The sequence below is a fragment of the Bemisia tabaci genome, chromosome 5 (assembly GCF_918797505.1).
Source record: "Bemisia tabaci chromosome 5, PGI_BMITA_v3".
NCBI lineage: Eukaryota > Metazoa > Arthropoda > Insecta > Hemiptera > Aleyrodidae > Bemisia > Bemisia tabaci.
The window spans coordinates 4,590,531-4,606,771 of NC_092797.1; the positions used below are offsets into that span (position 1 = coordinate 4,590,531).

The 16,241-nt window shown below is 39.8% G+C and overlaps 1 protein-coding gene across 1 annotated transcript in view; it reads right to left on the reverse strand.

Moving 5' to 3' along the window:
• LOC109043455 (uncharacterized) overlaps nucleotides 1-15,877 on the reverse strand; it is a gene marked incomplete at its 5' end in the record, with an annotated part of 310,463 nt that extends 294,586 nt beyond the window's left edge. The window contains 4 exon segments of the mRNA XM_072301102.1: nucleotides 9,157-9,216; nucleotides 10,352-10,817; nucleotides 13,002-13,202; nucleotides 15,695-15,877. Of these exon segments, the coding sequence (XP_072157203.1) occupies nucleotides 9,157-9,216; nucleotides 10,352-10,817; nucleotides 13,002-13,202; nucleotides 15,695-15,877 (910 nt within the window).
• Nucleotides 15,878-16,241: the final 364 nt, after the last annotated feature.

Consider the following 16,241-nt stretch of genomic DNA (forward strand, 5'->3'; position numbering starts at 1 on the left):
GTCGAAACTGCAGTGGCGGCACAGGAAAGCCAAAAAACCAAGCGGGGACGCTGCTTCAGTAATAAACTTCTAACGCCCTGCTAAGGCGCAGGGATATAACTATTTGAACACTCCGAAACGCGTGAGGTATCACGCCTCAATTGAAGGCGTTTTCGAATCTTCTATATTTACATGACGAGACTTTCCAAATTTTTTTCCATTATATTGTAGATTTGAGTTCCTTTTATTATTCAGTGATATTATTCCTGCGTCTTAATTTTTAATAATTCTGGTAAAACTGTCTTTTTGCGAAATACAATCCCGGCTTCGGCTTCCATAACCTACGGCCTGAACGGTCGAAACTGCAGTGGCGGCAGAGGAACACCAAAAACAACTCGGGGACGCTACTGCGATATTAAACTTCCGCCTTGCTAAGGCGCAGGGATACAACTATTTGAACTCTCCGGAACGCGTGAGGTATGACGCCTCATTTGAAGGCGTTTTCGAATCTTCTGTATTCACATGACGAGATTTTCCAAATTGTTTTGCATTATATGTTAGATTTGAGTTCCTTTTATTATTTAGTTACATTACTCCTGCTCCATAATTTTTAATTATTCTGCAAACACTATCCATTTGCGAAATACAACCCTGGCTTTAGCGTCCTTAAACTACGTTCGTTTTTTGCATTTGATTGTAGATTTGAGGATCCTTTTATTGTTTAGTTATATTATCCCTGCGTCTTAATTTTTAATTATTCTGCAATAATTATCTTTTTGCGAAATACAATCCTGACTTTAGCGCCCTTAAACTCCGGCCTTAACGAACCAAGCCACATCAGCTATTGCCAAGTTTAACTGAGCAATTTTAGTATTTACGAGAGAACGTTCGTGCATATTCCTTCGAAAATTTTTAGGAATTCGCTTCGTAAATAGATACTATGCAAAGAAGTCGCAGTGCAAAAATTTGCACAACCGCTTTCATGTGAGAAATTATTTTGCCCAAGTGAATTTGGCAATGGCTGTGGCTTCGGTAATGGTCCCCACGACACCGGCGCTCTCTAACGGCGGGTTATTTTTGGAAGGAGATCAAGCATAGAGAAAATAAAGGAGGTGTTTGCATTTCGGGCATCTTGGAATTTTTTAATGATTTGATGACCTAGGTCGGTACAGCGACGTCCCCTTCACGCTTAACGTCGCTGTACCGACCTACGTCATCGAATCATCAAAAAATTCCAAGATGCCCGAAATGCTGACACCTCCTTTTTTTCTCTATAGAGATCAAGTGAAGTTTGCCTTCCCTCCCTCTGGTTAGATTCCTTGATGACCTTGTTGCAAGGAATTTTAAACGCTGATCGAGAGATCGACACGTAGTTCCGAGATGAAGTAAAAGCTTTGGTTCAAGAGCTAACGTCTGAGTTACCATGCGCCTGACCTGAGCAACAACAGCTATCTTCTACACCCCCCAGATAAACTTGGAAAGCTGTGCTGCTTTCGAGGTCTGACGCATGATAAAATTGGTGACCTGGACTGTAACCAACAAGATGGTCAAGCGTGGTTGAACGTCGTGACCGACTTGGCCTCGGAATTGACTTACCATCTGCATCTTGACGCATCCTTAGTTGCGTTGATAGGGTCCTCAACGGTCCACATCAAAATTGGTTGGGCACTTCTCATTGACTTATAATACAATCTAGACCGCGCATTGGGCCCGACTTTAGGCGGGGAAGGTAAGACAGCTAGGGGGGTAAATCAGGGCAAAGACGCGCCTTCAGCCTGGTTGATACCGCCGGATATACGAACTAAGTGCACCCATATCAGGCAACGGCACTGGCATTTCCACGGATTCCACCATTGTCTCGCCGGTACACTTGCTGGGTTGCCTATCGTCTCGCTTGAAGGGAGCCTTGTCTCGCCGAAATTACCTAATGCGCGGTCTAGATTGTATTATACGTCAATGGCACTTCTTGATAGACGAAAGATCGTCAGACGTTACTTGGTTCAGCTTGGAAAGTTAAGGCAGGAATCAAGATTGGACAATAATTAATGTCGGAAATCAAGCGCAAAGCTGTTATCACGCGAAAATAGAGTTCTAGTCGCGAAGATAGCCAACGGCCACTTTATGTCCCAAGCTCCAGCTACTCAGAATCAGTGGAAAAGAGATCAGCATGTCAGTGTCAATGGAAATTGAAACTAGGGCACAAATAACCCCATGACCAGTAGGTATTGTTAATGGACCACTAGACAAGGTACGAATTTCAGCATTCTGATACATGTTTCTTAACTAAAATTTCACGTAGAACCCGATACGCACATAGAAAATTACCGAAATTAACTCCATACTAAGATATCTAATGATTCTACATGTGTGAATTCAAACCACCCGCTCATTAAAACTCAATGCTCTACGTGATTCACATCGTGCGCTAAACGTAATCATGATAGTCTCTGCGATGTAAAAATCTGACAACCTCAATCTTGACGCTTTGGCTCAGCTGTAGCAAATAGCTTACAGTTTGAACAACACATGTTGGAAAATGAACATTGCTCGATTGAGAGGCTTGCTGAAACCGTTGTAGTGCGCGATTTGACTCGCGTAGAGCTCTGAATTTCTTGTGAGCGGGCAGTTCAAATTCCTTGTAGCCAATGTGAAATAAAAACGTTACTATCTTTGTTAGGAGTTGGTTTCAGTAATTTTCGTTGTAAGAATCGTGTTTAACGTGAAATTCTGACTAGGAAACATGTATCAGATTGCTTAAATTCGTACCTTGTCTAGTGATCCATTGGTACAAATCCGTCCTTGGTAATTGTCTCCTCGGAACGTTCCCTGTCGGTCCAGACATTGAATCGCACGAGTGAAACTTTTTCCCTAATAGCAACTGCTCCTTTCAAAATCGCTTCGTGGACCCCACATGAGCTATGTTAATTACCGGGATACTTGCCTCTCGGAATAATTTGCTCAACTTCGCAATCGAATAAGTTCTCGGAGTGGGATTTACGGCTTGACAGGTTCCGTATGTAGTCACCTTCCAACTTGGAAAATAACGAGCACCCTAATCCGCCGGCTTATCATTAGAGAACAGAATAAATGCAACAATGCTGTCTGAGATGAAATTCAAGGGAATTCTCAGCCAATTCAGAGTCACTGATAGCCAAAAGGAACCAGCGCAGAATACGGTCTTCACGATTGGACGTGTTTCTATCAAACGGAACTATTTGCATTAAGACATGGGCCCTGAGACCCTTGCGAGTATGTGCATAACAGAGCTCAAGTCATAATGCGCATAATTCAGTTTGATAGAAACACGATCAATTGGACGGAGTTAAGCAGAAAGGAACCAAGTCTCATCAGCTATTGCCAAGTTTAACTGGGCAATTAACTTTTGACCGAGAGAACGTTTGTTCGGATTTCTTTGAAAGTTTCTAGGAATTTGCTTCGTAACATGAAGAATTTTCACTGAAACTTGCACGAAATGTAGAAAATTAAATTGCCCAACTAAATTGGGCAGTAGCTGATGTGGTTTGATTCCTTTCTGTTCAACGCGGTCCAATTATGAGACTTCTTTCTCTCCTTCGTAGCTAATAAGTGCTACGTACAGTATTATAATGGTCGCTACTTGCCTTTAAGGCTGACAGTTCTCTGGTGGAAAAGAAGCCATTTACTATACTGGGAATACTTGTAACAATTAGATATAATTCCTACACCCCTGCAATCGCGCTGAATCTAATGAGCTAAATTCGGTCACAGTGTGTGAAACAAGGCATGCCGACGGGGTAAAGTTCTCCTGCGCTACTTCGGCCGGGGGATGACTGTGTACTAGTTGAACTGCATTTTGCAATTTGGAACTGTAATTTCTGGCTCTTCCGGAAAAACTTTAATGTGCATAGGGAAACTAATGGCACGTACGTTGTTTCTGAGCCGGGACGAAAATTTCAGTTCCAAATTGCAATATGCAGTCCAATTAGGCACTTCCCAAATTGCCCTCCAACTGCTTCTACGGAAGAGTCTGCATTGCTTTCAGAGACTAGCGGTTCTTCGAAAATCACGGATGGGCCATTGCCGTTTAGGACAGAAAGGAACCAACCCACATCGGCTATCGCCCAATTAAACTGGGCAAAGCTCAGAGGGCATATCGACGGTGAAACTACCAAACCACGTATCTCGGTTTGTGACGTCGCAGACTTCTTGCCATACTTTATTTTCTAAATGAAAAACTACTTAACGTCCAGTCTTAATTTCTGTGATTTTTCCTCTTTGTGCAGAGAAAATTTCAAGGAATGATATTGATTTGGTCCACTTCTAAAAAGTAAAATGTGAGCGTAAATTTTTAAACACCGCAAACGACATACGTGGTTTGGTAGTTTCACCGTCGATATGCTTCAGACTGGGGAGAATTCTCACTGCAATTAAGAAGAAAATCCTAAGGACAATCTTCATACAAAGGATTAAATGGCTGAATTGAGTTTGACGATAGCTAACGTAAATAGGTTCTTACATGTTCCACGCGGTTCAGTTGATGACGACCGGAGTACTAGGGTTCCCAGTGCAGGTTTTCCGAATGAAAATTGAAGAAAGTTCGAACTCTACAAGACAGTTGAAAACAATAAAAGAACTTCCCCTGATCCAGCAGAGGCACAAATGGGTGGCGCTTGGATGAAAGGGCAATAATTTCACTTGAACGCCTTTTCAATAAAAGACCTTTCAATTTGCGCATTAAACTATAGCAATCTCTCCGATTAGAAGAAACTGATGGGTGGTTTCACGATAGCTGGAATAGTTCTGTCGCCAGAACAGACAACACATTTTGTGGTCAAATTTTGAGTGGAAATGATATCGCTCGAATTTTTTCGCATTCATCTTCAGAGGGTTGCGTATTAAAACGCCTTCTAATGATAAATTGCTCTACTTCTAAAAAGTCAGCACATTTTCGGCCATTAATACAGTTAAATTTGTAAGTAGAGCGAGAAGTCTTAGAAAAACGTTACAAAACGTAAACCTATGTAGATTAATGCCAAAAAATTCGAGTGATTATCATCACAACTAAAAATATGACTGAAAAATGTGTTGCCTGTTACGGCGACAAATCGTGAAAACACCCCGAAAGCCTAACTGATAACACTAATACTCCAGCCATCGTAAAATTACTACGAGTACAGAACTGTGGATCTTGGGATTGAGCTTAGGAAAGTGCACTTACCTGACCTTGCGATACTTGACGAAGCGAAGCTGCAGATTTTCGGCAAGTCAGTCATGGCAAAGATCGATTCAGTATTAACTTTAAGTCGTGGTGAAGGCTTACAAATAGATAGGAGATCGCTCGCTAGGAAATTCAGACCTGTCTTTCAAGACACTGAACTTCATAGACAATTTAAGAATCTTATAGGACCACGCCATACATATTAATCTCAGGGACACATGGGATCTGCAGTTACTTCTCAATGAGTGCAAATTGTCTTGATGAATTGATCTTCGCATGACAAGACGGAAGCACTAAAATTAAATTCACCGCTTCACTGAACACTTGAGTACATACATGTTTATAGAAATACAAGATTAACTGGCGCGATAATTATTCTCGCTTATCGCATCACATGAGAAATGAAGGGCTTGGCAGAAAAGTAGAATAAGGGCAGTTTAGTAGAAAATTACTTTTATCATGAATTTGACGAATACTAGTTTTAAAATGTACTCGGTTGAACTACTGAAGTCTGATTTCTCAGTTCCAAGAAGTTGGATTGAACTTTCCTATCGGTGAGGGACATCAAGTGATTATGAAAATTTGAAGATAAGAGTTTTGAAAATAGCTAATTTAAGACCTACCCTACTGATCTTCGAAGCCCTTCAATTAAAAAGCCACCACATTTTAGAGTTTCTCCGAGGATAAAGACGTAAAGAGGTGCAAGCATAATTGATAAAAGAAGGACACGAGATGGCGGAAAGAAAATCTAACTTAGAACTCAATAACTCATCCAAATCGCATGAGGTAACTCTCACCTCCAAAAATCTCTACCGTCAGAGAAACAAGTCAACACATGTTCCTGGCTTATGTCAAATGCGTTAAGAGAATAATTTCTGGGGATGAAACCTTTCAGTTACTCTTAGACTGTTCGTAATGACTAAGAATTTCTCTCCAAAAACAGGGGACACTCTTTTATCCATTTGACACAGCTTGTCAATCATGACAAGCTTGGCTCATTCTGATTCGAAATAGTGAGAGGGACACGAAAAATAGTTACAAATCCTTCTGACCGCGAATCAAATTATGAAACTAGATCTAAGTATCAAGTATCCGATTATCATGGTCATTAAATTAACTTCAGGTGGTATTGCAATATTAAAACATTAGGTTAGATTTGGTTCCTTATCAGTGCTTGAGCGGGGGGAGAGGCTATCACTTAATTTACATAAAGCACTGAGATTTTCTTGGCAGCTCATGAAATCCAATTTCATCGTAGTCTTCAACTTTTAAAAAACATTTCAATAAGAGCTGATTCTGGGCACAAGAGAATGAAAGTCACACCCTCGTGCTTTGGATATATCAAAAGAAATATGAGCCTCTAGAATGTGCAAGTAAAGCAAAAATAAAGTTGTCAGATAATCGAATACATGGAACTAAAAACTAAGAAATTTGCGGAGAAAAGTGTACCGTTACCATGTTCTTACCATCCTTACAGCAATCACAGAAGAGACGCTGCGAGAACCAACCACAACCTATCCAATACTGGAAGTTTGTGGACGGTCCTCCATTCAGCGCCTTGAAGAGCTCCACAGCGGCTGATGGTGCTTAGGTTGCGAGAACCAACCAAGCGACCTCTCTCATGAAAAGAAGGTCACTAGATCAAATCCTCAATTCAACCACAGCACAACTGAAATGAAAAGGAGGGCAGGATGTGGAGGAGCCCATCTCTTCACAGTATTTACGAGATTGCCAAAGAAAGACTTTAAATTACCTTACCGTTTTGCTTTCCTATAACAATCTCACCATTATGTGAGAAGATGAACTCTAAAAGTTGAAAATAGGAAGGGTAACAAGAGACAAGAGGTACGGGATGAGGAGAGAATGAACAAACGGATTTCTAGGGACTGGGAGTGCAAGATGTTGATACGGTTTGTGCCATACTTACCATAATAGCAGCAACTAAGTGGAATGGTGAATAAAATTATGAAAATATTTGAAATTTCACGGTCTCAGGTTTTGGAGAAAATAGAGAAGCTGGAGGGGTCTGAAGGGGGAGAAAACCAAAATAAAATGTCTCTAAAAGCACTGACTGATATCCTAGGGAGAAATTTAATTCTAATCTTAAACTGCTAAACAAAGAGGCGCTAAGAGGAATTAGCTTTGCGGTTGAAAGAAACTAGGGACCCACTTCAAAAAGCTTGAATTCTAAACACCTCAGGTAAGGCTTGGAAAAAGATTAATAGACACAGTAGTGCAAAATCATACTGAGCTAAGGTGAAAGGAAGTTCAGCTTGTAAAACCTACATGTATCACTGGATGCCGAACAGAGGTTTACTTTACGCGCTACGATGTTACCAGATTTTCAGCGATAAATTCATGTAAACTGAAAGAGCAGAGATAGAAACTCCCCTGTAAGAGGAGCATTTTGCATGCTAAGACGGGAGGGGGGAATCAAGTGAGATGGGAGAAAAGATGACACAAGACAGAAGTTTGATCATAAATACCCTGCACCGAAATTACGAACTAATTACTCAACTGTTAGGACAAGTTACATGACAATATTAGTTAAGTGCCTAGAAGAGGAAAATTATGAAGGGAAGAAAAGTCTAAAGGGAATTTGAAGACATAAGAAATGCAAACAAAAACATAAAAATTGATACATGTGAAGACATTCATACAAATTAAATGAATGTGCTCGTCAGCAGCAGATCCTTACTCTTATGTCAGGACTCGAGGCTTGAAGAACCTTCTCCAACAACTATACAACAATATCCAAGAGATATGAGCCTATTTCTATATTAAAATAAGACTAGATAGGGGGAGGGACATTCAACCTTTTCTCGCATTAATGAGATGAAAATCTCCTTTCCAACAGTAACTCTATCAGAAATGATGCGAAAACTGACTGATAATATAATGAAATAAAATAGGCGAGGAGTGTAGAATAATAAATCATGAGAACACAAACCAGCAGTGATGCAAAAGTTGCAAAAGCAAGCCAGTGCAGCCAAATTTTACCAGATAGTATACAAAATGTCTAGAAAATAGGTTGAATTCAGATAGATTGCCATTCTTGGAAAAGATAAAATAATTGTTCTTTTAATGTCACATTTGGCTGCATGGGAATAATGTTCATGCAACAGTTGACCAACACTTGAAAGCGCCAATATCTGTCTCAATCTGAGTTATTCCACGGAATTAAGGATTCAGGATACAATCCCTAGGCTCTCTTTTAGAAAAGGAGCCTTGAGGGATTATTTAAGTTAACAGAAAATTTCATAAGATTTGAGGCTCATAAATCAAAGGAAATTGGAGCATAGAAACTCGGCAGGATTCCTAGAGCCAAGAATTAAATTGAAGGCAGAATTGACAAAAAGAGGACCGGCTAAAAAGGACCACATTACATTAAAACGGTTTCGTTTGAAAGGATGCAGAAAGGACTTAAATAATTAAGAATTTCTCCATTGGAAATTTCTGGCTTACGGCCATTCAAAATTTTGATGTTTGAAGAATATTATGAAGGCATGGCAAGAACTAGTTTAAATTTAAGTTTCTGCGACCCAAAATTTATCATGCCATTTTGAAGTACTGGTAAGAAAAATAAGGGTGTGATTACAACACAGTGGCGAGCCAGCAATACTAGAAAATTATTCAGTGTGATATCACTTAAGAAAAATCATGAAAAATTCAGAAGAAATTTTTCATAAATTCAGTTCGGAACTAAAATTGCTGATTTACTGAGTTTGTAATGATTGCTCGCTTATAGACTACTACGTTAGAATGAGAGAGCCCATCTTTCATCATCTCAAGCCATAAACTCACATGTATCATGGATAGTTATACAATAAATTTCATTGGAGTGCTAAATAAAAAGGACACTAAGTTCAGTTTCAGAAAAATTTAAAATTCATTCAATATTAACGTGCGGCGAGAAAATGAGTCAGAGGAGCTCTCTCAGTTGACTGGCAAGGGGAACGCAATGGATACATTATTCTTACCATGTAAGGATTCTTGTGACACTGATTCTACACTGGTTCCGGGTTTGTTCAGGATTTGATCTGAAACAAATAAATACAACAAAGTTAAAGACTTGGACTTGGCTGATTTTACCACTTACTATCAATTACCTTGATACAGGCATGAGAGGTCAAGAATAGATGAATCACTAAATACAAAAAGGGCACATTTCCAGAAAACCAAGTTGTTCAGGAGACACAAAAAACTGTTTATTTCGTGGTAGATATTTTTCGGAAAGTCGTAATGTTTAAAAATACCAGCGCAGGGCGAAGCAGAGCGCCGGTTTTTTCTTTTAAACATAACGACTTTCCAAAAAATATCTACCACAAAATGAACAGTTTTCTGTGTCTCCTGAACAATTTGGTTTTCTGGACATGTGCCCTTTTTGTATTTAGTGATTCAGATCTGAGTGATCACGTTGCCTGTTGACACTATAATACCACTTTCAGTGAGAAATGAATTTGTAAAGGCTTGAAAGACTAAGTTGCTCGACAAAAAATTGTCAAAGGTCAAACTCAGGCTCAAACTGAGGCTGTGCTCCATTAGATTAACCATGTTACAACCGAACAGAGCGAGAATAATGCATATTGAAATCTATGAAAGATGAATCTTTGGCTGGAACACCTTCTATCCCTCCTAGGTCTCGAAAATCGAATATAAGAAGCTAGGCTCAAGTCAAAAATTATCATGATAAATTGTAGTGAACTCTAAAATAAACGGTAAGGAATGATGAGATCTAACAAATGTTTGCTTTCATTTGTCTTAGTTGAAGTTGTATTTTCTAGTTTCCACAGTCAAATTCCTATTTTGTGACAGGATAAAATGAACTGAATTTTGCAATTCCAAACTACAATTTCTGGCTCCCCTACATATATACATGGTTCTTAAGAGTGAGTCAGAAATTGTAGTTACAATTTGCAGAATCAAGTCACAATGGTTTCAGATAGATGTGGATGACTGCAACAACTCAGCGAGTTGTGAAAAGTTGAACACGATGATTTTATCATGAATCAAAATAGGATGACTTTTCTCACAACAATGCTTGAGGTATGATTACAGATTTTGGATATTAGTGCTTCAGAATAAGAAAATGAAAGACAGGGAATCGAGAGCTTTCAAGTGTTTGCATGAATCATAAATGTCAGGCAGAAAAATTGCGGTAAAAACATGACTTACTTAGGTCCGACAGTCCTTCGACATGTGAGGAGTCTGAGTCTTCGTAAATATCAACAGCTTCTTGCTTCGATTCTATTTGGCCATGTTCTAACATTTCAGGTAATTCTTGATTAGAGTTTGAGGTATGAAGGTTATCACTATAATCGCCACCGCCTTGGTCGCCATCGTAATAGTCTGGTTTCTCTACTTTAACATTAGGAACTACAGGAATGACTTCCACAGGATCTGGACTAGGATGCTGCTGCTGTTGCATTGGCCTCCTAGATTCTAAGTCTTTATCACCCGATTGTACACTGCTAGTGCTAGAAACAAATTTTCTCCTCTTTTGGGGCGGAGACTCTGGCCTCTTGTTAATAGGAATGAAAGACACAGGTGACATGGTTTGGTTATTTGATTGTGGTACACTTCTACGTTTTTCTGGCCTAAATTCTCTATGCTGGACGGGTGGTGGAGGTGGTTGTTCAGTCTGAAACAAAAAAAGAAAAATTAGTGAAACTTGAAGGCCTGACAAAACCTACACTAACACAGTGGCATGAAATAGGATGAAGATGTGGAAAATTGGAAATTTCCATGTAATAATGTAGATATTTCACAGGCCTACAACTCTCCTTACACCATGGTGTCTAGAATTCTAGGTCATCCTCATTCCCAATTTGTAGGAGTCCATTCCCCAATAAGAAATCCAAGTTTTCTCCTGCTTGCTCAGGATATTCTTCGGACAAACAACACAACCCTTAGGAATTTCAGCTGTGAATATCGATTTTACATTGTCTTTCAGCCAATTCTTGGGCACTTGATCATATTTTTCATTAAATGATTCCGATTTAAGAGGTAACTTATCACCAAAATAAGCTTTCATTCTGCTGATAAGAAGAATCATCTCTGATATTCATTAGAACAACCATTTGACTGCGATAAGCAAAAAGGAACCAAGCCATGACAATTATAGACAAATTTGACAGGTTAATTTAATTTATTTACGCGTAGACGTTTGTGCAGCTTCCTATGGAAATTTTACGGAATTTGCTTGGTATTGTGCAGAAATTTAACTAAAGTTTGCACAAAAACCCCACTCCCATTTTCTTGTAAAAATGTTAGTGAAAAACTTGAGCGATAGCTGAAGTGGCTTGGTTCCTCCCTGCTGAACGCGGTCCAATTAAGGCTAAGGTATAAGCCTTAATAGCACAGGGTACTTGACATTTTTTTGACATGATGGGCCTGTCGCAAACTTTTGCCAGGGCAAAAATAGGAGTTGTTTCCTACAGATGCCTCAAAAATCACGATGGGGGAATTGGAAAAGTCTGAATTGCACTCATAACTTCACAATCTGCGAAGGAAATTTGCGTTTTTTGGAGTTTCCCACTTCAAAAATGGTACTACAGCACAGAAGAACATTCTGTTGGAGGAGTCGCTCCATCGTTGGCAATATTCGTTATGGCCGACGCTTCCGCAGTTCGGCGCATAATTCGAAGAGAGTTTAAGGTCAATCAAGACAGGCGAGGAGAATATGAACGTAAACACTCAGATAGTTATCAGGTCTAATCGTGTTCAGGTGTTATCTCGTCCCATCACCTGTGTTTTGACGAATTGGCGTCGGCCATGATGAATACTACTGACGATGAAACGACTCCTCCAACAAAATGTTCACCTATGTCTTAATATTGTTTTAGAAGCAGGAGGCTCAAAATACCGCACATATCTTATGCAGATTGTGAAGTTATGAGTGCATTTCAGACTTGGCCGAAGCGCTCATCATGATTATTGAGGCATTATCTATGAGAAACAACTCTTGGTTTTGCTCTAGCAAAACTTAGCAACAGGCCCATTTATTTGTCAACAATAACTAAGTACTGTAGCGGAGATTCCCTGTTTCTGAAACTGATTCCCTGAAATTTCCCATTAAATGATGAATGCACGAGTTTCCCAGTCCAAGACACCATGCATTAAGAGAAAGATGTGAAGCGTTGGAAGTTAGAGAGATAATTTCTATGAAATTTCCCGAACCTTGGAAACTCTCTAATAACCATTAAGTTTTAACACAATCTAGACTGCACGCTAGGCTCTATTTAAAGGGGGGGGGGGGAGGTACGACAGCTAGGGGGGTAAATCTGGACAAAGCCGCGCCTACAGCTTAGTTGATACAGCCGGATATACGAAGCGTGCCAGGCAAAGGCAAGACTGGAATTTCCATTGCCTCAGCGCAGATTGCAATCCGGGTTGCCTGTTGTCTCGCCGAAATTTCTTAATGCGCGGTCTAAGATTGTATTATACGTCAATGCTAATAACGCTCTCTCCTTGCAAGCTTTCAACCAGTTTAAAATCAAAATTTCGTTTCAAAGAGGAGCTCCAAAGCAACAGAAACAGTGTTGCCACAGAATTAAGGAGATGAATTTCCCTGGCAATAGCAGATGAGCCAGAAAATTAAAAAGACCAAATTGGAAACTGTCTCTATTATTTTCCCCTCACACTTTACATATTCCTATTTTCCTTGACTGTGGCAACACTGCAGAAAGCTTGATATTATTTCAGCGACCTGTCACTTGCTTCATCGATTGGATTTCCAAGTATCCAAGGCGTCTCAATAAAATCGCTTCCCTTAAAAGCTAACGCAAGAGGGCACAATGGAAGTTCAGATTTGAGAGATCCTTACCTCTGGTTCTTCTTCTTCTTCAGGGTTGTTACCGCCATCGGTTAGACCTTGAACTTCTAATAACTCGGCTGTGGTGAGGAATGATGCAAGTTGGTCTTGCAGCACATTAACTTCACCCTGATACATGAAGTTGACTAGGGCATCTAAGTCATCAAATTTGACATTCCTAAATATGATCACAGGATGCTGACATGGGTTATCCTGAAACAAAAAACCAATCATTTAGAATGTTGAGCAAAAAATTTGGTTTGGTTAGAGAATCACTCTTCAAGTGCTTTATGATCTATTAAGGTGATTCGATAAGTTCTCTGACGTGGTTGAAGAGGCATTCAGTATATCGCATCGTTAGACCAAAAATCTTAGCAGATTTGGAATTTTAAGTCCAAAAATATGATGATAGCCGCTGCACTCGAAACTAAAGAATCATTTAAATAAAATAAAATTAGCAAACTTAGAGAAATAAAAGCAGAATCATGTAAGGAAAAAACTGTCACATTCGATACGATCATGGATCTCTGTATAGAACACAAGGGATTTCCAAAACAAGAATCTGCTTTCATTTCACTATGGTTGCCGATGTTTTTATTTAAAATTATTCTTCCGGCTCATGCGCAGCAGCTATCGCCCTTTCAATGGCTATAATTCAAAATCTGCCAAGATTGAAGGCCAAATCGATGCCATACCCCAGGTGCCAATTTGGCCATGTCAGAGGGCTTGATGAATCACCTTAAGCTTTGGAATACTAGGGGGGTTTGAGATTTACGGTGATTCTGAATTAACTAGGAACAAGTTCTGCAACTAAATTTTGTTCCTAACAGTCAGTGTCTTGGAGTAACAATTATTATCGAATGCAGTTGCAATACAGTTGTCCGTTAGCAATCGAGGTTTGGCAGCAGCTCGGTTAGGGAGTCTTCAATCCTTGACCGCTGTTGAAAAACTACATCCCAGTTGCTTGCTGACTGAGGTGAAAACAAGCGCAGACTTCACTGACAATACCTCCTGTGTTAAAACGGCTTTCTCACATGAAGTCATTAACGATGTGTGATGTGGAAGCTCTCAGATGAATTGTCAATGAATCTTCACAAATTTAGCGTCATGCTATTCAGAGTGGAGATGTTGCACGTGTGAGGAATTTGCGATTAGACTACTGATTTTAATGTAAAAGTTCGCGAGAAACACGATGGCGCCACTGGTTTTCTTTGAAATTAACTGCCAGGCTCAAAAAAAGCTCTCAAGTTGAGGCCAAAATGGAGGGGATATCCCATGCTATGCTGAGAGTCCACCTCTACATCAGGACAACTCTCCATGCAAAAATAGGGAGCAAATACATTAGCAGGATTGCTGTTTTCTCAAATTTAGAGTCCCCAAATAAAGTGGCAGCCCTGTCAATGTATTTGCTACCTATCTTTGCATGAAGAGTTTGTCTTGATGTAGAGGTGGACTCTCAGCATAGCGTGGGATATCCCCTCCATTTGGCCTCAACTTGGGAGCTTTTTTTGAGCTTGGAATTGATTTCAGAGAAAACCAGTGGCACCATCGTGTTTCTCGCAAACTTTAGGTAAGAATCAACGGTCGAATCGCAAATTCCTCACACATGCAACATCTCCATTAATACTGCTCCACTTTGTGTATCAGATTAGCTTGTATACAGCTTCTCGTGAATGGACTGAGCAGCAGCCCAAAGAAGTGACAAGTGACGGGTCATGTCCTCATATCACTTGAAAAACAATGCAGCAGCATCTCACATAAAATTTCGACCAGTTGAACTACTACTATCACATGAACGTATTTAAAGTCCATACATTTAATTCACTGCCAAAAGCATTATTTCCTTTCAGTGAGTCAAATGGCAAGGCTGCAGCACTAAAATTTTTAAGGAAATTGAAATGAATGTCTTGAGAAATCTGAATGAACATTTGAACACAGTTCCAATAATTTCGGAGTGGAGTCCGTCTAGTCGCAGTGTGTAAGAAGCTGATAGATTTCATGCAGATGACTCATCCACCACAGCATTGTCTATGAGAGCAACAGATGAAATTCAACATTGATACAGCAGCTCGGAGTTGTCACAGAATTTAGAATTTAAATTCCGCGACATTACCCTGATAACCTTGACAAGTGATGCTGACATTCTCTGAAAATTTGAGTTACTGTGGATAGATATTGACATATTTGAAAATAGTTTTCAAGCAAAATCTGTTGTTAGAGACATTATGTCCGATCTAGAAAGCAAATAGAGGTGACTTGTCGATGGATTAATGATACTATCGTCATCTTCAGGTTCTCCATTACTGTAGCAATCCCATCAACACAGATGCAGCAGATAATGAACGTAACTCTGATTTGGGCAATGAATATTTCAGAGACTGAAGTGATCTATCAATGCCCCATTCAGGAGTTAGTCATATAGAAAGAAAAGACTCGACACATGCCCATCAGAAGTGGCAACATTCAACAGAAAATTATGGGCTAGCCAGTGGGCGCTGATAGTTGATGCATTCAGGTTGATACTTCTATCATCAATCCTTTACTTTTCCCAGTTTGGTAGGATAATATTGAACCCTACAAATTGAATGGGGATTGGAAGATAGGGCATAAAAAACTCAGCATCTGATACTCAGTTGTAAGAGGGCAAACTTCACCCAACAATGAGCTAAGTAGAACAGATATGATGATAATAAAGAGGGACTTACTTTGAACAAATCTTTGAAATATGAACTGCAGGCAGAGAGTAACATTTTGTGTGCTTTAATTTTTTTTCCTTCGCAGCTTAGAGTAACATCAACTAGATCACTATCAGTTCGTAGTGAGTCAAAGGCACCCGTGATGTGCCTCAGGTAGTTATTCCACCTGAGTGAAAATTGTTGCGTTCCCATCTGAAACATAAAAAAGACCAAATTAACACCTGCAGAGGCAACACCAGAATTAAAAAATCATAAGTATAAAAATTTCTGAGAATGGGCCCTCCCATCCTTGTTCACCCCGCGTATTTTGTTTACTTGGGTCTTGCACTCGCATTCCTAAGTGCAGGCTGAGAAGAGTATCTGTTCACCTTTAGATCACAGTAGAACATGTCAACTGAACTAAACCGTCAGGGAACTCAAGTCGCCTCAAGCCCGGTGCCTACCACAAACGCATCAATAGTTACCAGAAGTATCTAATGATTACAAGCACCTAACCACATTCTTCAGATTCAATGAAGACCAATCCACACTGTCAGTCACGGCATATCGGTAGTAG